The sequence below is a fragment of the Heloderma suspectum genome, chromosome 6 (assembly GCF_057233095.1).
Source record: "Heloderma suspectum isolate Gila_16-S chromosome 6, 16-S_ref, whole genome shotgun sequence".
Taxonomy (NCBI): Eukaryota; Metazoa; Chordata; class Lepidosauria; order Squamata; family Helodermatidae; genus Heloderma; species Heloderma suspectum.
This window is the reverse complement of record NC_139463.1, coordinates 38,079,618-38,102,545: the sequence shown is the minus strand read 5'-3', so window position 1 is coordinate 38,102,545 and position 22,928 is coordinate 38,079,618. Positions and strand designations below refer to the sequence as shown.

Genomic DNA, 22,928 nt, shown 5'->3' with positions numbered 1-22,928 from the left:
GCAGAGAGGTCCTTTTTGGGATTCAGAGCAATGACTACACAAGTGAGTAAGAGTCAAAACACTTTATTAACTAAAGCAGGCAAGGTATTACAGTTAAGCATATGGCATTCTAAAGCAAAATAAGCAAAATATCTTACTCTTCCATTCTGCTGTAAGGGTCCCCAGATAACGACAGCGGAGAGACTCCAGTGGGCCAACGCGCAGCACCTCCATGGTCCTGGTCTGCTCTGAAGCTCAACTGAGTGACGCTCTGAGGGACTTATATACTTGAAGTCTCCTGTGTCTATGTGCTGTGTTTCACAGCCCCCTCAATCACGTCTGTTGATGGTCCAAACTTTGAGTCTCATGATGATTATGCATTATTTTAATTTTTTTGTATTATTGCATTTATATCCCACCTTTTTTCCTCTTCAAGGAACCCAAGGTGGCTTACATTATTCTCCTCTTCCTCTCCATTTTATCCCCACAACAACAACCCTGTGAGGTAGGTTGGGCTGAGAGTCAGTGACTGGCCCAAAGTCACCCAGTGAGCATCAATGGCTGACTGGAGACTAGAACCCAGATCTCCTGGCTCCCAGTCCAACACTTTTACCACTACACCATGCTGGCTAGCCAAGAGATAAGCACTAAGGAAGGTGGGCCATGGCCAAAGAGATCCTCCCACATTCCAAGGTTGCACCAGCCTGACCATACTCTGGAAAACTAAGAGTAAGACCAAGAGGCTAGAAGGCTCTTAAAGAGGCCTAAAAGACTTGATTTTTAAGATCTCACAGGAGTTTCAGCCATAAAAGAAGCAGTTGTAGCATGCCACAGTATCTCCCCGATATACAAAAGTCTTCTGTGGCATTTCCACTACAGCGCCCCACACCATTATCAACTATGATGTTTTTCTCGTAGTGTTCCTTGAGGTATTTGTTTGTTCTGATGACGGTTTGTCTTCCCCGCAGGTTTACAAAGCCATAAATGTTTATGTGGCATTGATCGGCATAGAAATTTGGTCAGATGGGGATAAGATTGCTGTGAGTCAACTGGCAAATGTCACTTTAGATCGGTTTAAAGCATGGAGGGAGGGAGTTCTGCTGAAGCGGAAAAGGAACGATAATGCTCAGTTACTCACGTACGTACCACAACAGTGAAAGAGAACTACTGTGGTTGGGTGTGCAGTACTGGAATAATGTTTTGTGAGTTGTATAGGACCACGGCTGTAAATAGGGATGACGTGGGTGCCTGGTTGGCATGCTGCTGGATCTGTGCTCCCCCCCCCACGCTTGCCGAGCCACCCGTACGTACCCAGGAGCCATCTGCAAGTGCTGCAAATGCCATGCCGCTCGCAAAATATGAGCACTGCTAGTTGTGTGCAAAAGGGAACCGTGAATGGTCCATATACTCAGTGGTCCATATCCAGGTGCCCATCCGTCCCTAACAGTGACCTAAATGTATTCAAGTTTCAATCACATTTTTTGGGAATCATGTTCCCAGAATGCTGTCAAGCTGAGGTTGAGGTAGAGCTGCCTGAAACAGCCTCCCTGATTTTTCAACATCCCTAGGTATGGTTCTTCTCCAGACTGCCTCTGGTAAGGAAGCACCACTTTCCCCCCAACTAGGGATGTACAGATTTTGTTAAATCCATTCTGTCTGTGTTGTGCAGATTGTCAGGTGCCTTTTTTCCCATTGTCTGCTTATTGGCGGAATTGGATTTTTTATTTTTTTTTACCGATGGCTGGGAATTTTGTTCCTGCTTGCAAATATGCATTTGCACTAATGCACACTTGCACAATCCCCCCCCCCAATAGAAAACTGCTCCGTAATTCATGGAATCTGCACAACTTGGAAAAATCTGGTCTGCTGCAGGTTGGATTCATAGAAATCCAAACTCATTTGAATCCGTTGCGGATTTCTCTGACATCCCTACCCCCAACAGACTGCGAGAATACTTCCCCTCTAGAGCCAAGACAATAATTCTCAAAGGAGAATGATGGGCCAAATTTATGAGAAGGTTCAAATCAAAGTGTTAGGGAGGGGGAAACCATATCAACTTCTGGAAGTAGATGCCAAAATGGGTAAAACTCACTGGCCTCCCCTCTGGTACTTTTTCTGCATGTGACTTAGTTTTGATATAGATTGCAGCTGCACTATGTATGGCAAGAGTGCAGAACCTTTTAAAAGTGTGTGTGTGTGTGGGGGGGGGGGCAAATTTCCCACTGTAGGCCAGATGATGTCACTGGGGATGACCACATCCCCTGACACAATTGTCCCACCCCCCTCTCCCCTCCATGCTGGCAGAGGCACAGCGTTCTGTGCCTTCTCGCAGCGCAGGGAAACAGAGTTGGCCGAGCATCTTCCCAGCACTGGCTGAGTCCATGGTTGCACATGGTGCCTGCTGCATGCTGGGTGCCCTGGTGCATGCTGGGTGCACCGTGATTTATTTATTTATTTATTTATTCATTCATTCATTTCATTTCATTTCTATACCTCCCAATAGCCAAAGCTTTCTGGGCAGTTCACAAAATTAAAACCACAGAGCGCAACATAAAACAATATAAAATATAAAAGCTTAAAAACCCCAATACAACCCCAATACAACCAGAATAAAACCTAGCAGCAACGCAGAGATTTAAAATACAGATTTAAAACACCAGAGCTAAAAGATTAAGAAGCTAAAATGCTAAAATACTGGGAGAATAAAAAGGTCTTCACCTGGTGCTGGAAGGAGAACAAAAGTTCTTCGCCTGGCACTGTGAAGCCATTCTCTGCCACCTTCTGATCTGAAATTGGATATAACCATGGGGATACCCATTTGGAATCTGGGGGCAGAGTGGTGGCTCTGTGGGCCAGATTGGCAACCCCATGGGCTAGTGGTTCCGCATCCCTGATGTATAGTCTACAATCCCATGCAGTAGAATTGGTGCACTGATTTGCCTGCAGCAATGATAGATTCTGCAAGTGATGTAGTAATTGAGTTTGCTGTAAAAGATCCAACAGTCTGGTTCTCCCCCCTCCCCTCTATCTTACAGAGGTATTGACTTCACTGGACCAACTGTAGGACTGGCCTACGTGGGAACCATGTGTGATTCTGCCCACTCCTTGGGCATTGTTCAGGTTTGTGGAACTGGGTATATTAAGAAGAACAAGCCTTGCAGGCAAGGAAGGTTGCAGGCAAGGAAGGCTCATAAGAGAAGTGGGCAACCTTTGTGGGACCATGGGCACATCTGGAAATTTGAGAAACTGTCGTGGGTACCACCACAAAATGGCTGCCATGGGAAGTGTGGTTTGTCACAAAGGCTAGTCATCATGCAGCCCACAAGCATTCATAGGAAGTGAAGATGGCAGCTTTCAAATGATTCCAGCTGCCGGTAAGAAAATGTGTCCATGGTTTTTGTTTTTTTTAATGGGAGGGGTAGGACACCTTGGTGGGCTCCAAGTGGGCTTGGTGGGTGCATTTGTGACCATGGGCACCCCTTGCTTATAGGAAGGCATATCTGTATTACAAACAGGGTTGGATGAATCAGTCCATTTTTGGTCCATGTCAGTTTCACATGTGTTCATCCATAAGTCTCTTCTATCATGTTTCTGCATTAATCATGTGTGCGTGCTTTTTTTTAAAAAATGGACAAAAGTATGTATTTTTTTGCACATTGTATCCTAAGAAATATTTTTCATATGAATTTTATTGGAGAAGGGGCATTATATATGCATTTAGGTATACTTCTGAAGCCAAAAACTGCCCTGCAAATTCAGAGAAGTGCAAAATCAGAAGAAGGATAACCGTGTACTGATCTGCGCATTAGTTTGGGAGGCGCAAATCATGTCAATTCAATTCCATATGCAGACTAAATAAAATTCTCAAGCAACCCTAATTCTAATCAGTGCATCTGCTATGGCTTCCTCACCCAGTAGAACATTAAGAACTGTCTTGTGTGTGTGCAGTTAAGTTGGCTTAGAGTGAAAATATAACTGGATTCTCAGTTTGCTCACAAAGCTACAATCCCCAGCAGAACTGATGTCAAAGTAGGTATGGTTAGGGATGGTGAACTCACGTGGCTCTCCAGACTCCCACTGGCTGGTTGCCCCTGCTTGCTGTGCCATTTTTCATAAATTATGCCTGGCATTTTTCGTATATGGGCACATGACAGCCACTATTAATGCGCATGGGCATTTACGAAACAGGCTGAGCTGCCATTTCTACCCCAAATGGTGGCTCAGCAAGGGATCAGAGGGATCGTGGGGGGCAAGCGCAGGGGTCTGGAATGGCTGATATATGCAAGATCCTAGGTGTAAATGGGCTATTTAAGCCTGTAAGCCTACGTGTATCAGCCATCGACGGCCCCATTTTATGTAAGATCGACTGTGTGCATTATTGCGATGGCCATTTTTCTTTGCAAAATAGCAATTGCAGAGTTCACGGGATGGGCCCATGATGAGTGTGGCCGGCTTGGTGAGCATGGGGGGAACTCGAGCAGGGCAGAGGGCTTGGTGGGTGCAGCTCGGAGCAGTGGGTGGGTGGGGGCATTTGCTGGACTCCCAGACCAGATCGGGTGCCTGTGCCATCCCTAGCAGGAGCAAGTGAGTTATGATGAATGGAAAACAGCTGAAGAATTCTTAGTTTTCTGCACGGTTTGAAAGGGACAGGGATGGATGATGGATGCAGAGCATACAGTGGCAGAGATAGCAGGACTTGAAAAATCCAGCATTTTTCAAACAAGCATCTAATTCTACACCCTCTCAGGTCCCACAAACTCCACCAAACCTTGTTTAACCTTCCTGCTCCTGGGAGACAGAACTAGCAAAGAGCACTGAACACTGGATCAATCCTGCAATTAGGGATGTTAGAGAATTCTGCCACAGACTCCAATGAGGCTGGATTCTTAGAGCCCCTTACAGTCCATGGTGGAATGGACCACCCACCTCCGCCACCCTGTGAAGTTGCCCCAGAACGGATCGTACCTGCCACTGGCTGGGTCCGGTCCGTCCACTGCCATCCTGCAGAAGAAAATGGTGTCCGGCATAGCAGATGCCATTTACGTCTTCTCTCTTTGCCGTAATAGGCTATGTAAAGATTTACGTAGCCTATCACGGCAAAGAGCAGGGATGCAAATGGTGTAGCAGATGCAATTTGCATCTCTGTTCTTTGCAGTAATAGGCTACGTAAATACTTACGTTAGGGATGGCAGAGAATTCCACCACAGATTTCAGTGAGGCCAAATGTCAGTGCATTCGGCCTAGGGGTGTACGAAACCCCACTTACCTGGCTCCACCAGGCTCCGCAGGTGGGGGGAGGCACTCCGTCCCTCCCCCCAGAATCCTCGCTGGGGAGGAGGCACTCTGTGCCTCCCCCCTGGAATCCTGGCCATCCGGTTCAGCTCCGCGGCCAAGTCGCGGAGCCGCTGGCCGCCTCCGGCCGCCCGCAGCCGGACATCCAGCTGCTGGGCAGCCCTGCAGGGACACAAATGGCAGCTGTCATAGCCATCGTCATTTGCGTCCCTGCAGTGAGCCGTGATAGGCTATGTAAATATTTATGTAGCCTATCACGGCAGGGGGGAAAAAATCCCAGAGTACGCAAATGGCGGTAGCCGCCGCCATTTGCGTATGCTGGGTTCCCCCCCCCCCGCCATGATAGGCTATGTAAATACTTACGTAACCTATCACGGCCTCTGCAGCAATGCAAATGGCATCCCTGTGTTAGCCGTGATAGGCTACATAAGTATTTACGTAGCCTATCACGGCTGAAGAAGGAGGAAGCGAATGGCGGCCGCAGGACGGCCGCCCTTCTCACAGCAGCGCAGACGGGAGCGGGTAAGTGCTCCGTTTTGTGCACCTTTCATGGGTTGGGGGTGGCGGGCACTTCGTCCCATGCACCTTTTGTGGGTTGGGAGGGCGGGAGCTTCGTTCTGTGATGGGTTTCGGGGGCCCGAATGCACTGGCATTTGGCCTCACCGAGATCCGTTCCGGAATTCTCTGACATCCCTAAATCGGCCCCCTGAAATCTGTGGTGGAATGGCCCCCTGCCCCCCCACCCTCCCGTGGAATCCCCCCGGGACAGCACTTACCTGGGGCAGATGTGGCTGATTCGGCGGTGGTGGCGGCTCCGGCGGCGGCGGCTCCAGTGGCAGCTGGTCTCCTGGCTGGCCGCGGCCGGGCTGCTGCCACCGCCATTGCCGTCCTTCCAGCCGTAATAGGCTACGTAAGAATTTATGTAGCCTATCACAGCTAACCCCCCCTAAAAACCCAGTGTACGCAAATGGCGGCGGCTACAGTGGCCGCCATTTGTGTTCCTATTTTTCGCCAATTTATCTTATGTAAATATTTACGTAAGATAAATCGGCGAAAAATAGGCAACGCAAATGGCGGCCGCCGTAGCTGCCGCCATTTGCGTACACTGGGTTTTTTTGGGGGGGTTAGCTGTGATAGGCTATGTAAATTCTTATGTAGCCTATCACAGCTGCCTGGCTGGACGCAAATGGAGGCCACTATGGCGGCCGCCATTTGTGTTCGCAGCAGCCTGTCCACGGCCGGAAATCCGGCTGTGGATGGCCCTGGCTGGTTGCTCCATGGCCTGGCTGCAGAGCGGAGGCTGCCACGGAGGATTCTGGGGGGGGGGGAGGAACGGATCGCCTCCCCCCATCCCCCCACACCGCAAAAGATTCCGCAAAAAGGTAAGTGGGTTTCGTACATCCATAACTTACGTAGCCTATCACGGAAAAGAGCAGGGACACAAATAGCATCCGCTACGCCTTTTGCATCCCTGCTCTTTTCCATGATAGGCTACGTAAAGATTTACATAGCCTATCATGGCAAAGAGCAGGGATGCAAATGGCATCTGCTATGCCAGACAACATTTGTATCCCAGTGGCCAGACGTCTGCCAGGAGCCAGAGCCAGCCGGCAGCTCTGTGGACTTGCCATGGAACGGAGCCGGCCAGCAAGTATCCTGGGGGGGAGGGATGGATCGCCTCTCCCCCTGCGGACCCGCCCACGGACTCCAGGTAAGGGGGTTTCATACATCCCTACCTGCAATATATTACTTTAACACAACCCGCCCCTCACCCAAAGACTGGGATTGGAGAGCCCCGGTGAAACCATTCACTGTCATTAGAAGCTGGGGCTGCCAGTCACAAAATGACACTCCCTCCTCTTCCCTCTTCCCACCCTGGTGTTTTCCTTATATGGAGAGGTTGGGGAGAAATGTATTGACTTTTGGAGACACACTCTCAATGTTTCTGTATCCCTCCAAGAGTGTTCAGACTTGGATTTGGTCCATTTCAGAGGAGATCCTCCTTGATTCGAACATCTCCCAAATCTGTCCAAATCAACCAGATTCAGTTCTGCATTCAGGATTGTTTTTAATAACATTTTCTTGAAAGGAAACACAGTTGATGTAAATCCAATGTATTTATTGTGCCACGCATGCCGTTACATCACTCATTTCATTTAATTTTTCTTTGCCTAAACACTTTTCTCTGAGGGAGGGTCTCGTATGGCATGACAGCTTGTCAAATGGAAAATTCTCTTTGTAGGTGACCTCTAAGTAGATAACCGAGTTGAGCTGAAATCCACTCCCATCCCAACACACAAAGACACGTTTGCTGCTCCATTCAGAGGCAGTGAATTTGAAGGCAGGGGGCATTTTGGTGGTTATTTGGGGGATTGGTTGTGAGAAATTCTAGAAATGTTCAGGTGCGAGACCTGGGTTACCAGACCAATGGGAGATGCCATCTTTCCCCTGCCCCCACCTCCTATACACAAATGCAATGCCCCTGGAAAGATTCTCCCAGGAAGTATCATTATTCCAGTGGGGTTGTAGTGGGGAAAAGGCTGAATCTCTAATACAACCAATGCTGCCATTTTCAAGAGTGACAAAGCAATGTTATTTTAAAGAAGGAAATGGAAGAGCGGGGAGGCAGCTGCCACCTCTTTTCAAAGAAAGCCAGTCCCAGCTCCTGATAATTACTATATTACTTCCCCTTTGATTTCTCACTGAAGACTTCCTTTGTGAACTTTTCAGCTCTGTGCTAATGACCACATTCCCCTTTTGCTTCCTGGCAGACTAACAATAGATTAACTATTCTCCTTTGTGCAGGACCACAACATAAACCCCATTGCTATTGGTGCTACAATGGCACATGAAATGGGCCATAACTTTGGCATGAATCACGACACGAGTTTCTGTACATGCAGCTCTGACTCTTGCATCATGGCGGCACAACTAAGGTGAGGAGACTGTACACACCAAAGGAGTCTGGCAAAACCAGTGATTGCTTTCAGACAGAACTGCTTTGAGACAGTTTGGAATTAACCATTCAACTAAGGGAGCTATAGCATGGAGCTCCAGCCGCAACGGGGCCCTCTTATGGGTGTAGTTACCTGGGAGCTCTGACGGAGAGCAAATGAGCTTAACTCACTGCTTCCAGGTGACCTTATAATCAGAAAAGATATTCAGTGGCCAAGTTGGATAAGATATGCTAATATACTGGTAGGTAACTTGGCAGGGAGGAAACAGAAGCTATCCTCAAGGTTGCTAGACTACAATCTAGAGAGTTTACCCAAGGTGTGTGCAAATGGCCTCTTGAAATTCTCCAGCATATTTCTGGGCAGAGAAATTGTGGGAAGCATTTCACTGAATTTCACCAGGGGGAGGAAAAACTCTCCAACAGTTTCTCAGGTGTGGGACTAGGGTTATCAGAGAAATCTGCAACAGAATCAAATGTCTTCGGATTTCTATGAATCTGACCCATGGATTTTCCAGTGGTCCAGCTTTTCCCAAGTCACACAGAATCTGTGGACTTGCAGACTGTTTTCTCTCTCTCACTTTTTTCTTTTTTTTTTAACTTTCTGGAAATTTGCACAAATTTAGTGGTAGAAAAATTTGTAAAACAAGAAGAACAACAATAAAACTGGCCACAGATGTGCATTTCCCCTATAGGTTAAATGCATGAAAAAATATCCATTGGGAGATTTGTGCATTGGCGGGGGGATTTGAAGAGTTTAACAAGTGAAAATTTGCACAAATTTGGGAAATGGAGAAAAAACCCTATTCCATCAATGAGCGGATGCTGGAATGAAAGGCACCTGAAAATCCATGAGATACAGACAGCGTGGGTTTTACAAAATCTGTGCATCCCTATGTGAGACTCATCTTTAGCAGCAGCTAGGGATGGCAGAGAATTCTGCCACGGATTCCAATGAGGCCGGATTCTTTAGAATCCCCAGAATCCATGGCGGAACAGCCTCCTGCCCCCTACCCCCCTCACGGAATCCCCCTGGGACGGCACTTACCTGGGGTGGATGCAGTGGATTCGGTGGCGGCAGTGGTTCCAGAGGCGGCGGCTCCGGTGGCGGTGGCAGCTGGTCTCCTGGCCGGCCACGGAAGGGCTGCCGCCGCCATCATTGCCGTCCTTGCAGCCGTGATAGGCTATGTAAGAATTTACGTAGCCTATCACGGCTAACCCCCCCCCAAAACCCAGCGTATGCAAATGGCGGCGGCTACGGCCGCCTCCATTTGCGTTCCCTATTTTTCACCAATTTATCTTACGTAAATATGTACATAAGATAAAATGGCAAAAAAAGGGAATGCAAATAGCGTAGTGGGCACTATTTGCGCTCCTTTATTTTTCGCTGTTCTAGCCTACGTAAATATTTATGTAGGCTAAAATGGCGAATAAAAAAGGAACGCAAATAGTTCCCACTATGCTATTTGCATTCCCCTCTTTTTCACTGCAATAGTCTACGTAAATATTTACGTAGACTAAAACGGCAAAAAATAAGGAACGCATATTGTGGCCGCTGTAGCCACTGCCATTTGCGTACGCTGTTCCCCCCCCCCCCAGCCGTGATAGGCTATGTAAAGACTTATGTAGCCTATCACGGCTGCCTGGCCAGATGCAAATGGCAGCCGCTACGGTGGCCGCCATTTGCATCCGCACCAGCCAGTCCGTGGCCGGAAATCCGGCTGCGGTTGGCCCTGGCTGGCTGCTCTGCGGAGCCACTGCGGAGCAGAGCCAGCCATCAAGGATTCCGGGGGGGAGGACCGGATCACCTCCCCCCCCGTCAAGCATTCCAGGGGGAGGGATGGAGTGCCTCCCCCCCCCCACGAACAGAATTTGTGAAAAGGTAAGTGACTTTCGTACATCCCTAGGAGCAGCCCAGCTTCTTTTCATTTTTTTCATGAGGGGGATTGGGGAGGTGTCTTCTGCTTCAGTAGTGGCAGCAGCAACTACGTCTTGGGGAGATTTCTTGGGGGGATGTCTTGGGGGGGTGTCTTCTGCTTCAGTAGTGGCAGCGGCAACTACTTTAACAGCCTGGTCACCATGTTGCATGCTCCAGAATCTCCTGGAACTAGAAACATTTCTCAAAAGACATTTTGATGAGATTTTTTTCCTGAAATTTGTCTGATTCTCACTCCCCAACCCCAGAAAAAGAATATTCTCCACCACTTTGGGTGGCAGCCACTGACAAGATGGAGAACTGCCATTCTGGCATCGACTCTCTTGGGCAGTCCACTAGCAATATGAATTTTCTGCTTAATATATTCCCCTCCAAAGCTGCTTTCACACCTGTGGGGAAAAGAGGCCATGTGAATTTGACCCTGTGGGGAGAAAAGCTAGGGCTGTTTGTCACTTGGAAATCCATTTCTTTGTTGGCTCGGTGGAGTTCTGCGGCATGCCTGACTAGGGGTGTATGAACCTCACTTACCTGGGTCCACTGGGGGGTCCGCGGTGGGGGGAGGCAATCTGGTCCCCCCCGGAAACCTCCCCGGCCAGCCCCGCTCTGCAGTGAGTCTGCAGAGCCACCGGCTGGGGCCGGCCGCTGCCAGACTTCCGGCTGCAGCTGGTCTTCCTCCGCAAATGGCATCCGGCGTAGCTGATGCCATTTGCGTACTGCACTTCACTGTGATAGGCCACATAAATCTTTACATAGCCTATCACGGTAAAGTGCAGGGACGCAAATGGCATAGTGGATGTCATTTGCATCCGCAGTCCGGTGATATGGCCATAGCGGCTGTATCGCTGGGTCTTTGGAGCCGGCAGCAGGGAGGATCCACCAGCGAGGACTTCATGCTGCAAGACAAGGCAGGAGATCCGATTCTCCATGGACCTTGGGGGGCTGGATTCAATAGAATCCAGCCTCATTGGGGTCCGTGGAGGATTTCTCCAACATTCCTATGCCTGACTGTGTTTGCATTTGCCGGCCAAGCTGCAGCTTTCTACCCAAACTCCAGGAACTGTTTGCATTTTGGGGGGGGGGGGGGTGTTGAGTAGGGATGTACGAATTCCTTACATGCCATTCTGGCGGGGGGGGTCCACGGGGGGGGAGGCAATCTGTCCCTCACCCTGGAATCCTTGCCGGCTGGCTCCGCTCCGTGGCAATTCTGCAGAGCCACCAGCTGTCTCCGAAGCCCCAGCGATACGGCTGCCATTGCCGTATCACTGGCTGGACTGACGTACTGAGGACACAAATGGCGTCCGGCATGACAGACGCCATTTGCGTCCCTGCTCTTTGACGTGATAGGCTACGTAAATCTTTATGTAGCCTATTGTGCGAAGGAACAGGGACGCAGATACGCCATTTGCGTCCCTGTTTTTTCATGCAATAGGCTATGTAAAGATTTACGTAGCCTATCACGTCAAAGAGCAGGGACGCAAAAGGCATAGCAGATGCCTTTTGCATCCCCAGTCGGTCAGTCCAGCCAGTGATACAGCAATGGCGGCCATATCGCTGGGGCTTCAGAGCCGGTTGCAGGCGGAGGTAAGAGATCCAATCCTCCACGGACTTTGGGGGCCCAGATTCAATAGAATACAGCCTCACTGGGGTCCATGGAGGATTTCTCCACCATCCCTAGTGTCGTGTCGAGCCATCACTTGTGCAAATAGAGAATTGCACATTACGGCTGAAAGCTGCACAAATCACATAAATTTGCACGAAATTTGGCCCTAATATATACAAATTAGAAAACACAGAAAAACCTGCAAACTGCCCCAGCTCGCTGCAGAATGCATCAGGCTCCAAAGCAGAAAATGAACCAAAGTCTGGGGGTTGAACCAAGGAAAGCTCATTGAGCTCCACCCCCAAATGGATCCCTCTGACATCCCTAAGAAAAGCAGCATCTTGAACAGATACATGGGTGGCAAGAGAAAGGCTCAAGCAGCCCCTGCCACACTGGTGTTTTGCTGAAACTGGCAGATGCTTTTCGGTGTTTTCTCTTCTCTTCTCTTCTCTTCTCTTCTCTTCTCTTCTCTTCTCTTCTCTTCTCTTCTCTTCTCTTCTCTTCTTTTCTTTTCAAGTTGGGAGACTGTTGGTGCATCTCCCACGCATAGTATCATCTGGCCTTCAGTGAAATCAACAGAAAGCAAAAGCTTATTTTACTGACTCTCGATCTGTCTTGCCTAATCATTCAGGAAAGGCTTCTCCAGCATCAAACTATCGCAACTGCCCCCGCCCCCAAAAAAACAGAAACAAAACCCTGTGACCTTTTGTGTTAGACGCTTGCAGCCTTGGTAGAACATGCAGCCTTTTGACAAACTTATGCGCTCTGCTATGAAAGCCCAGGGTGCTCATTTCCTCATATTTTATGGAATGATGATGAGGTCAGAAAGCCAGGTTCTTGAGAACGCTATGTGGCTTTTCCTGCGTCATCGGCCGGTTTAATACCCTTGAAATGGCTTTACTGGTATTTCACAGAGAAGATGTTAGAGAATGTCTGCTTTGATCCAGAAAACGAGTGCTGAAGTTTCTGGCACAATGTTGACCTTTTCAGAAAACCACATTTGCTGGTGAGGAGCATTCAGCAGATCCTCTTTTGGTATTTGTTTTCACAATGTGACATGTTGGCCAATGTTAATTCGCATCAATTTGTTGCAAGTCTCAGAAATATTAGAGCTGATCCGAGCTGCATTTTTCTAGAAAAGTCCCCCCCCCATATTTATTTTAACTATTTCTTTGGCTATGGACCCTATGCAATTTACTTCACAATGGGGGCAAATAGAGCTCCCAGTGTCTTTTCTTCTTTTTTATGTAAAAGTAATGCGAGGAGAACTACCCTCAAATCCAGAAACCCCAATCCAGATGCTATTAGCTTCAGCGGGGAAACGTTGGAGGCTTATATGTTTAAGCCTGAACATTTCCCTCTCTGTGGCTAGCTAAAGCTCCAGAGGGTCAATCTAGATTGAGGCTGTAGAACTGGGGTGATGGGGAGTTTGATCCCTCTCCTCTAGGGATGTACAGACTGTGTAAAACGTGCTCCCTCGGTGTTTTATGGATTGTCAGGTGCCTTTTGTTCCGTTGTCTGCCCACAGATGGATGCAAATTTTTTTTCCATCATGCAGAAAAGTATGCAAATCATTACATAAATATTTACCTAAGTATTTACATAATTTACCTCGGTACATTAGGGAAGCTGGAGAAATTCGAGAAGGACTAAAATGAGCTTGGATTTCTGAGAATCTGACCTGAGGAATCCGCTGCGGAGAGACCCCCTCAGGCTCTGCGGAGTCCGTAGGTCTTTTTTTTCCTTTTACTTTCCCAAAATTTATGCATATAAATTTATAGGAAAATATGCAAGTTTCTGCTGAGGAAACATTGAATGTAATGGGGCACAATACACTAAATGTTACGTACGAAGGTAAATTATGTAAATACTCATGTAAATACTTATGTAATTATTTGCATATTTTTCTGCAAGACAAAAAAAAAATCACATCCATCTGTGGGCAGACAACAAAACAAAAGGCACCTGACAATCCGTGAAACACAGATGGAGCACATTTTACACAGTCCGTACATTCCTACAGTATGTAACATTTAGCATATTGTCCCCTGTTCCATTCAACTTCTCTAAAGCAGAAACTTGTGTATTTTCCTATTAATAAATATGGGTAAATTTTGGGAAAGTAAAGCAACAACAACTTCCCAATGTCCACGGACTCCGCACAGCCTGAGGAGGTCACTCCACAGTGGATTCTGCCAGTCAGATTCTTAGAAATCCAAGCTCATTTTAGTCCATCTCAAATTTCTCCAGCATCCCTACTCTCCTCATGCTATGACTCTGAACCAAATCACTCCACCTGTCCCTAGAGCTTCCTTAACAAAGAAGAAGAAAAAAGTGTGCTCCAGACATGGAAGTCCAGCATAACACACAATTTGGCCCCTAGTTTGTGCAGATGGAAGCTTTTCCAGATGAAGTGTTTGAAGGACTATAGTTTCAGATGTCACTTACTCCACAGTAGTCCCTATCATCTCATTTTCTGCAGAGTACAGAAGAGATGCTTAAATTATCTTTGAAAAATGGCCCCTCATCCACGCTGTGATGTCACACTAATGTGCATTGAGCAAATCACAACACCCCTGATTTATGTAGTGTCTTTCTCTAATGCAGATAATATTATGATGAATCATTGGGGTTGGCTGAGTACTGATGGATCTATTTTCACATACGTTCCATCTCATGCAGCAGGAAGTTGCCTTACACCAGGTCAGACTATTTGTCCATGTAGCTCCAGTATTGTCTTCTTTTTCCCATTACCTGCTCCTACCAGATCCCTTTTTAACTGGAGATGCTGGCAATTGAACTCAGGACTTGCATACAAAGTATGTGACCTTTAATCCCTTCCCATCTGTGTCTGCTATAATTTTCTGCATATTGGTTCATTTTTTGCAGCTATAAAACACCCCGGGTTTTCAGCTCCTGCAGCCTCCAAGAATTTCAGAAATTCATTATGGACAGAACTCCGGCATGTATCATGGATATGCCATTGCGCAAGGATATTGTTGCGACCCCAGTGTGCGGGAATGACTTCGTGGAGGAGGGAGAAGAATGTGACTGTGGCTCTCCAGAGGTAACTTTTGAGGAACTGTTGTGAATAGGAACTTGCCAAGAGGTGGAATTCTTGCAAAATCATCAGGCATTTCATCTCACATGTCATGATAGCATGTTGGCTGGCAAATGGCATGAACGTGTGCACTTTGACGTTGAAGCAGGGATGACATTGAAATGCAAAAGTCCTAATTCAAACTTCCATGTATGGTTCTAGATATGCTTGGAATTGTGTGGCCAGTGCCTGCTGAAATCTTACAAGCCAGAGAGGGGCTGGAATGATTTGCAGTGGACAGGGATGTGTGTGTATTTGGGAGGAGAGGGGAAGATCAGGACTCTGAGAAACCCCATGAGGAGCAAAACCAGAATAACTGATGCAAAACAATTGCAAGGAAAATTATTTATTAGGCAGCTTTGCACAGTGCATGTTGGTTACTGAATTCAGCATTTCTTGAAGGAGAATTTGGATGACCTTGGTGCAATTTGAAAGAACCCCCCCCCCCTTTAGTGCAGAAACCATAACAGCTCTGTCCAAATAGGCAAACCACCTTCAACTCGTAGCAAACAAATAGGCACGGCACCTTCAGCTCACCATGATTTGCATTCATTTTCTAGTACAAACCATGAAATATGCTGCAGAAATAACTTTTTCCTTATAAATTGTTCTCTTCAAAAGATACTAATTGGAAAAGACCAGGCTGAAAGGCCTGCAAAAGCACGTAGATAATACAATTCTTTTCTCTACTTAAGGAGTGTAGAAACGATTGCTGTGATGCTGCAACTTGCAAACTGAAGCCAGAAGCTAAATGTGGATATGGGGAATGTTGTGAGAACTGCCAGGTAAGTCTTCATGTTCTGTGCTAAGATTAGAGAGATGTTGGTAGAGTTCACCAAACTTTCATCACCTCAGCCCCTGGACTTCATCTCGATTCCCCACAAGCTGGGCCGACTTGATCTGCATCGAGTTGGGCCAGCTCACGGATTTTCTATTTTTTTTCTCGTAAATAGGAAGTTGTGCAAATTGCCCATCATTTGCTTAATTTGTGCAAATTCCATGGTAATTTGTGCAAATTCCATGGTAATTTGCTTAATTTGCATAAATCACAGCCATAATTTGTGCAAATTACAGCTGCAATTTGTGGACATTCCACCAATTGTGACTGCAATTTGTACAACTTTCTATTTATTAGGGAAAAAATTCCGAAAAGGTCCCTGGCTTTTGGAAAAGCCTGTGACTCAGGCCGCAAATGGAAGCTGAGCTGGGCAGGTGGCAGAAATCCATCCAGCCCCTAAAGGGTTGGATTTTCAAATGATGGACATCCCTAGCTACAATGCATCTCAGTTCTGCTCCTCAGGAGCCAGATGGAGGTTTAATCTCTATGCCTGTCTGACGCTCACCTTAAGCATTTTCACCTGTTTCCTGGTCTCTTCCTGTAATTCAGTTGAACCTAGTTCAGTCCAAACTTCAGTTCAAATCTTGGTCTGGAGATTTTGCTACCCCACCTGTGGATCCACTCCGGATTGGATACCAGTCTGTATGGCTGGGTTGCAAAACCTGAGGCACAGGAGCCACATCCAGCCTTCCTGAGTTGCCAATCTGGCATTCCAGGGTTCGCCAGATGGCCACACCCCTTCCCCCTCCCTGCTTTCCCAACCACTGATCATTTAGTGGTTTTCCAGTTTCTGTACAGACTCCCCCATTCTAAAAGGTTGACATGCCTCTCCTAAGGCTTTGTTAACAGCAGTAAGAGCTTTAAGATAAAATATACTGGCATTTTGACCCCTCCCCTTTTGTCTTTGGACTGGCCTCTTTTGCCTTCAGCCACATCCACCACTGAAATATGGCTCCCCGGAGCTTCTCCAAACTGGAATGCAGCCCCAGGACTGAACGAGGTTCATCATCCTGCTGTATGGGATCGAAAGTGGACCTCGATTGGGCTTTTTGGGGGTCACCAGCCTTTGGCTGTCACAGCTGTGATACAGCATGGCGTTCAAAGCTTGGTGTTCATGGGGTCTGCAGTTCTCCACAGCTTTCAGCCTCCCTGGATGCACTGTGTGTGTGTGTGTCTGTGTGTGCATGGCTTCGGTCCCTGAGTCAGGGATTGACCTCTGCATGGCATGCCCGTCCTTCTGGTCAGTAACACAAGGTGGATGTGGTGCCCTTCCATCCATTCTAGGGAAGGCTGTTGTGGAGAAATCCAGCCCTTTTTGGGCTCACTGGATTTTCCCGTAGCCCCCAGCTCCACTTCCATTTGCGAGCCAAGCCACGGGATTTTCCATGAAATCTGGGAACTTTCTCAGGGTGTTTTTCTTCTAATACCTTTTCTTCTTAAATCACCATTTACACAGACTGCAGCTGCAGTTTGCATAAATTGCACACATTTTGGCTGGAATTCGCTTAATTTGTGCAAATTTTGGCTGTACTAGGCTTAATTTCAAGCAAATTGCACCTACTGCTAAGGGGCTGAGCTGCTGAAAGCACGGTGAAGTTCACCCCAGATGGATTCCTCTGACATCCCTAATCCATTCATGATGTCAATGTATTTTAGGCTTCTAGGTACTGGAACACTCAGGGCCCAATCTGGGTTATTTCTAGAGCAGGTTGGGGCATGGTTGGGATGTCTATCCCTCCCTAGCTGGCAGTCCCAATGACAGATGAAGAGGAGGCTTTGTAGTGGGTTGGAAATTGTGATAATCTCTGTTCAATCTTATTTCCTCAACAGCTTAGAAGAGCGGGAGCAGTATGTCGTCCAGCAAATCATGACTGTGATCTTCCAGAACTGTGCACGGGCCTCTCTCACCAATGTCCTGTTGATCGCTTCCGAGTGAATGGACACCCGTGCAAGGACAACCAGGGTTACTGCTATATGGGGAAGTGTCCCACCTTGGCGAACCAATGCATTGATCTTTGGGGACAAGGTGGGTGTGTGAATCTTGGAATGACAGAACATCAGAGTTGAAAGTGACTAAGCGATAAGCTCCAACTGTCTTTATTCACTGTCCCTATTTTCTGCTCCTCATCCTTGGTAGAGTTCTCCCAAGTGAGAAGGTAGAGTTGTATTTCCTCAAGGTTTAGCTCCCTCCCTGGAGTCTCTACAGCAGCCTTCTCCAACTAGTGTCCCTCCTGATGTTTTGAACTGCAACTCCCAACAGCTCTAACCAGCATGGCCAATGGCCACAAATGATGGGAGTCACAGGCTGAAAAAACCTGGAGCTATTTTTCACCGTGCAGCTAAGTGGTTCTAAATGTATTATAGGAGAGTTAAGGTTTTCACATATCTCTTTAACCAAAAAAACCAACCATCATTTGGGCCTTGAATTCAACGGAAGAGAAGACATTGTAGAACAAGCCAGTATTATAGGTGGAGTAGACAGGTCCAGCTTGAGACATTTTTATGCCTGGGACAGATCAGCAAGTGGTGTTTCCAAGGTACTAAGTGAACATGCATACTACCTAGGGATGTACGAAAGTTCCGCCACGGATCTTGGGGAGGCTGAATACTAGTGCATTCGGCCCCCCAAAATCGGTGGTGGAATGGCCCGCCCCCCCCACCCCCCTGGGACGAGACTTACCTTGGGCGGATCGTCCTGGTGGTGGTGGCTCCGGCGGCGGCTCCGGCGGTGGTTTGGCGGTGGCGGCAGCTGCGGCAGCCGGTCTTCCAACTGGCTGCCGCTACCACCATTTCCAGGTTAAAAAAACCACAAAAACAAAAAAAGTGATAGGCTACGTAAAGATTTACGTAGCCTATCATGGCTAGATTTTAAAAAAACACTGTGATAGGGTACGTAAATCTTTACGTAGCCTATCACGGCTGACTTAAAACAAAAAACAAAAAACATGCGCGTACGCAAATGGTGGCGGCCATGGCCGCCGCCATTTGTGTTCCTTATTTTGGCACATCTTAGTCTATGTAAACATTTACATAGACGAAGACAGCGAAAATAAGGGGAATGCAAATAGCGTAGACGCTATGCTATTTGCGTTTCCCTTATTTTCGCCGTCTTAGTCTACGTAAATGTTTACGTAGACTAAGATGTGCCAAAATGAAGAACGCAAATGGCGGCGGCCATGGCTGCCACCATTTGCGTACGCGCGTGTTTTTTTTTTTTTAAATCAGCTGTGATGGGCTATGTAAACATTTACGTAGCCTATCATGGCTAACTGCAGGGACACAAACAGCGGTGGCTACAGCTGCCGCCATTTGCGTCCCTGCTAGCCAGCGGCTGGATGTCCGGCTGTTGGAGGAGCCAACAGAATCGCTGTGGAGCACAGCCGACCGGCCAGGATTCTGGGGGGGAGGAATGGAGCGCCTCCCCCCCTGGCCAGGATTCCGGGGGGAGGGACGGAATGCCTCCCCCCAACCATCAACATAATCCACGGAAAGGTAAGTCACTTTCGTACATCCCTAATACTACCTAGGGATGTCCATTGTTTGCAAATCTGGCCCTTTTGGGGCCTGATGGATTCTCACTTCTCACTTCCCACGCAGCTCGTTTTGAATTTATAAGCGAAGCTACAAGCTTTCCCCAAAATATGGGAACCTTTTCAGCAGTTTTTTTTTTCATAAATAGAAACTTGTGCAAATTGCAGCTGCATTTTGCATAATTTGTGCAAATTCCAGCCATAATTTACACAACTTTCTACTCACAATAAAAACCAGGAAAATCCATGAGCTGGCCCAACTTTATGCAGCTTGACTTGGGCCAGTTCATGGGGAAGTAAGCCTAAGTCCAAGGAGCCGAACTGATGAAAGCTCAGTGAGCTCCATCCCCTGGATGGATTCCTCCAACATCCCTAAAAGTACCCAAGCCCAAGCAAGTTATTACAGTAACTGAGCCAGAAAAAATCTCACAGACACCTCTCTCCTTCTCTGGCAGTAAAAATACAGCTTGGTTATGATGCTCTGTGATATATGTATTGAAATCCACCCTGCATAGTTCAGACTACACACATAATTGTTACAAATACTCATATTAGTAAACTAATATTAATTAAGAGGGCAATCTTATGGCCACTAGACACTGTCTAGATTAGGGATGTTGGAGAATTTATCCACGAATCTCTGGGAGGCCAAAATTGGTGGAGAAATGGTCTGCCCCCCCGCCCGCCCCGGGATGGGACTTACCTTCGGCAAATGTCCCTGGCGGCGGCGGCGGCTCCCAGCGGTGTTTCGGCAGCGGCATGCCAGCAGCGGCATGCCGGTGGCGGCGGTGGCGGTGGCCGGTCTTCTGACCGGCTGCTGCCGCTGCCATTTCCAAGTAAATAAACAACAACAACAAACGTGATAGGCTACGTAAAGATTTACATAGCCTATCACGGCTAGATTTTCAAAAAACACTGTGATACGCTACATAAATCTTTACGTAGCCTATCATGGCTGACTTTGGAAGAAAAAAAATGCGTACGCAAAAAAGCGTGTACGCTATTTGCGTTGCCCTTATTTTCGCCGTAGTCTACGTAAATATTTACGTGACTACCCATGCCAAAATAAGGAACGCTCCCATGGGCGCCACCATTTGCGTACGCACTTCCCCCCCCCAAGTCAGCCGTGATAGGCTACATAAAGATTTACGTAGCCTATCACGGCTGACTGCAGGCCAGGGATGCAAACGGCGGCGGCTACAGCTGCTGCCATTTGTGTCCTGGCAGGAGAAGAACTTTCATGGCCAGGGAGGCGGGGAGCTCCCCCCCGGCCAGAATTTAGGCGAGGAGGGATTGGGTACCTCTCCCCCGGCCAGAACTTCGGCGGCGAGCTTCGGGATCAGGTAAGTGACTTTCATCCATCCCTAGAGATGGCCACAGGATTTTTCGATTTCTAGGAACTGTGCTCCCTGACCCCTTCCTCATCCCCTCATAGCTGGTGTGGTTCTTACCACACTACCGCCATCTCCATCCTTGTAAACGGAGTGTGGAGAGGGCAAAAAGGGGGTGGTCCAGGGGAGAGGAAGGGTGGAGATTGAGGAAGCCAGTTTAAACAGCTTCCCATCAGGTCTCTGGGTCCCTTCCTTCCCCTTCCCTGAAGCTGCAGCTAGACAGCCAGCTAGACAGTGCATCTAGCCACAAATGCAGGGTGGCTGGAGCACAGAGGAGAGGATTCCCTCTGTGCTCAAGCTGCCCTGCATTTGATAGGCGTCAGCCTCCGAGTTCAGAAGCTGACGTCTATCTTGATAGGATTGCACCCTAAACTATGATTTATAGCTGTTCTGAATAATCTTAAACCAGTTTTTTCTCTCTCTCTCTCTCCCCCTCCCCCTCCCTCTCCCTCTCCCTCCCCCCCCACTAATTAATTTATATTATTGCTTTTTTCTCTGCAGCTACAACAGTGGGTGCAGATTCCTGTTTTGCTATCAACCGGAACGGTGTTTATTATGGCCATTGCAAGAAGGCTAATGGCTCATATCTCCCATGTGGAAAAAAGTAAGCAATACAAAATCTTTACTGCTAGGATTTGTGCAATTCTCAAGAAAGAGAATGTCCCACAGCATGGTCTGAGGGCATACATTTCAGCCTCCTTGTTAAAGCATATGCACCTGCCTGGACCCTAAGATCATTTTCAGGGGTACTTCTCAGGAGCCCTGCCAAAGGAAGTGAGGCGGGTGGCTACCAGGAAGAGGGCCTTTTCTGCTGTGGCACCCTGGCTGCAGAATGAACTCCTTTAAGAGGTGCACCTGGCACCTATGTTGTACTCCATTTGGTGCCAGGTGAAGACCTTTTTTTATTTTCCCAGCATTTTAGCATTCTAGTCTTTTAGCTCTGAGCTTTTAAATCTGTATTTTAAATCTCTGCATTGCTGCTACTTTTATTCTGGTTGTACTTTTATACGGCAGTTTTAAGCTTTTATATCTTATATTGTTCTATGTTGCACTATATGGTTTTAATTTGTGTGAACCATGCAGACAGCTTCAGCTATTGGGTGGTACAGAAATTAAACAAACAAACAAACAAACAAAGTTAAGCAGATCTCAGTTCGGGCAGTTCCTGGATCATTGATTGCTTGGGAACCCCACGTATGACATCTTGGGTCCCATAATTGAAGAAAGATGGGATGTAAATATAATAAATAGGAATGTCATGAGAGTAGAGGAGTTGGAAAAGTCAAATGTCATGGCTTGATACCTGTGAGGAGAATTGGGCTGGGAAGCACAGCCCACATCAGATGGGCCTCCTGCTCCAGTTTTGTTCCTAGGGATGTACGAAACTCACTTACCTGTGCTCCGTCCCTCCCCGCAGAATCCTCAACGGGGGGGGGAGGTGATCCAGTCCTCCCCTCCCCCGGAATCCTCGACGGCCGGCTCCGCTCTGGCCGCGGACGGCCTGGTGCGGACGCAAATTTGCATCCAGCTAGACAGCCATGATAGGCTATGTAAGAATTTACATAGCCTATCACGGCTAACGTCAAAAAACAAAACAAAACACGCAGCGAACACAAATGGTGGCGGCTACGGCCGCCGCCATTTGCGTTCCCTATTTTTCGCTGACTTATGTTAATATTTACATAAGATAAAACAGTGAAAAAAAAGGGGAACGCAAATAGCGTAGTGGACGCTATTTGCGTTCCTTTATTTTTCGCCGTTCTAGCCTATGTAAATATTTGCGTAGGCCAGAACGGCGAAAAATAAAGGAACGCAAATAGCGTCCACTATGCTATTTGCGTTCCCCTTTTTTTTCGCCATTTTATCTTACGTAAATATTTATGTAAGATAAGTCGACGAAAAATAGGGAATGCAAATGGCAGCCACCGTAGCCGCCACCATTTGCGTATGCTGCGTACTTTTTTTTGATGTTAGCCGTGATAGGCTACACAAATTCTTACGTAACCTATCACGGTCCAGTTCTGTCCTGGGGGATTCCGTGGGGGGGGGCAGGAGGGCAGGAGGCCATTCCGCCACGGATTCTTGGGGGGGGGCAGATTCTAAAGAATCCGGCTTCACTGGATTTCGTGGTGGGATTCTCCGCCATCCCTAGTTCTTTCTCATAGGGATGAGCAAATGAGTCACCTTCGAGGTTGCCAGGATGCTTTCTGCTTGTCTCGTGCCCTATTTCCGCTCATGTTCATGATCGTTGCTTGCTCTGCACAAATTTGTGCAGAGTTCGTAATGTGTGGAAATTCCAGCATACACTA

At 47.6% G+C, this 22,928-nt stretch overlaps 1 protein-coding gene across 5 annotated transcripts in view; it reads left to right on the top strand.

Annotated features, from left to right (window-relative positions):
* The window catches only part of LOC146340649 (zinc metalloproteinase-disintegrin-like NaMP), a 108,119-nt gene that overhangs the window by 48,814 nt on the left and 36,377 nt on the right, over window positions 1-22,928 (top strand). For all 5 annotated transcript variants that reach the window (XM_084803955.1, XM_084803956.1, XM_084803954.1 and 2 more), the window contains exons 9-15: window positions 948-1,117; window positions 3,015-3,099; window positions 8,077-8,207; window positions 14,650-14,827; window positions 15,556-15,645; window positions 17,529-17,724; window positions 21,121-21,223. In XM_084803955.1, coding sequence (XP_084660081.1) covers window positions 948-1,117; window positions 3,015-3,099; window positions 8,077-8,207; window positions 14,650-14,827; window positions 15,556-15,645; window positions 17,529-17,724; window positions 21,121-21,223 — 953 coding nt within the window. The remainder of the gene's footprint in view (window positions 1-947; window positions 1,118-3,014; window positions 3,100-8,076; window positions 8,208-14,649; window positions 14,828-15,555; window positions 15,646-17,528; window positions 17,725-21,120; window positions 21,224-22,928) is intronic.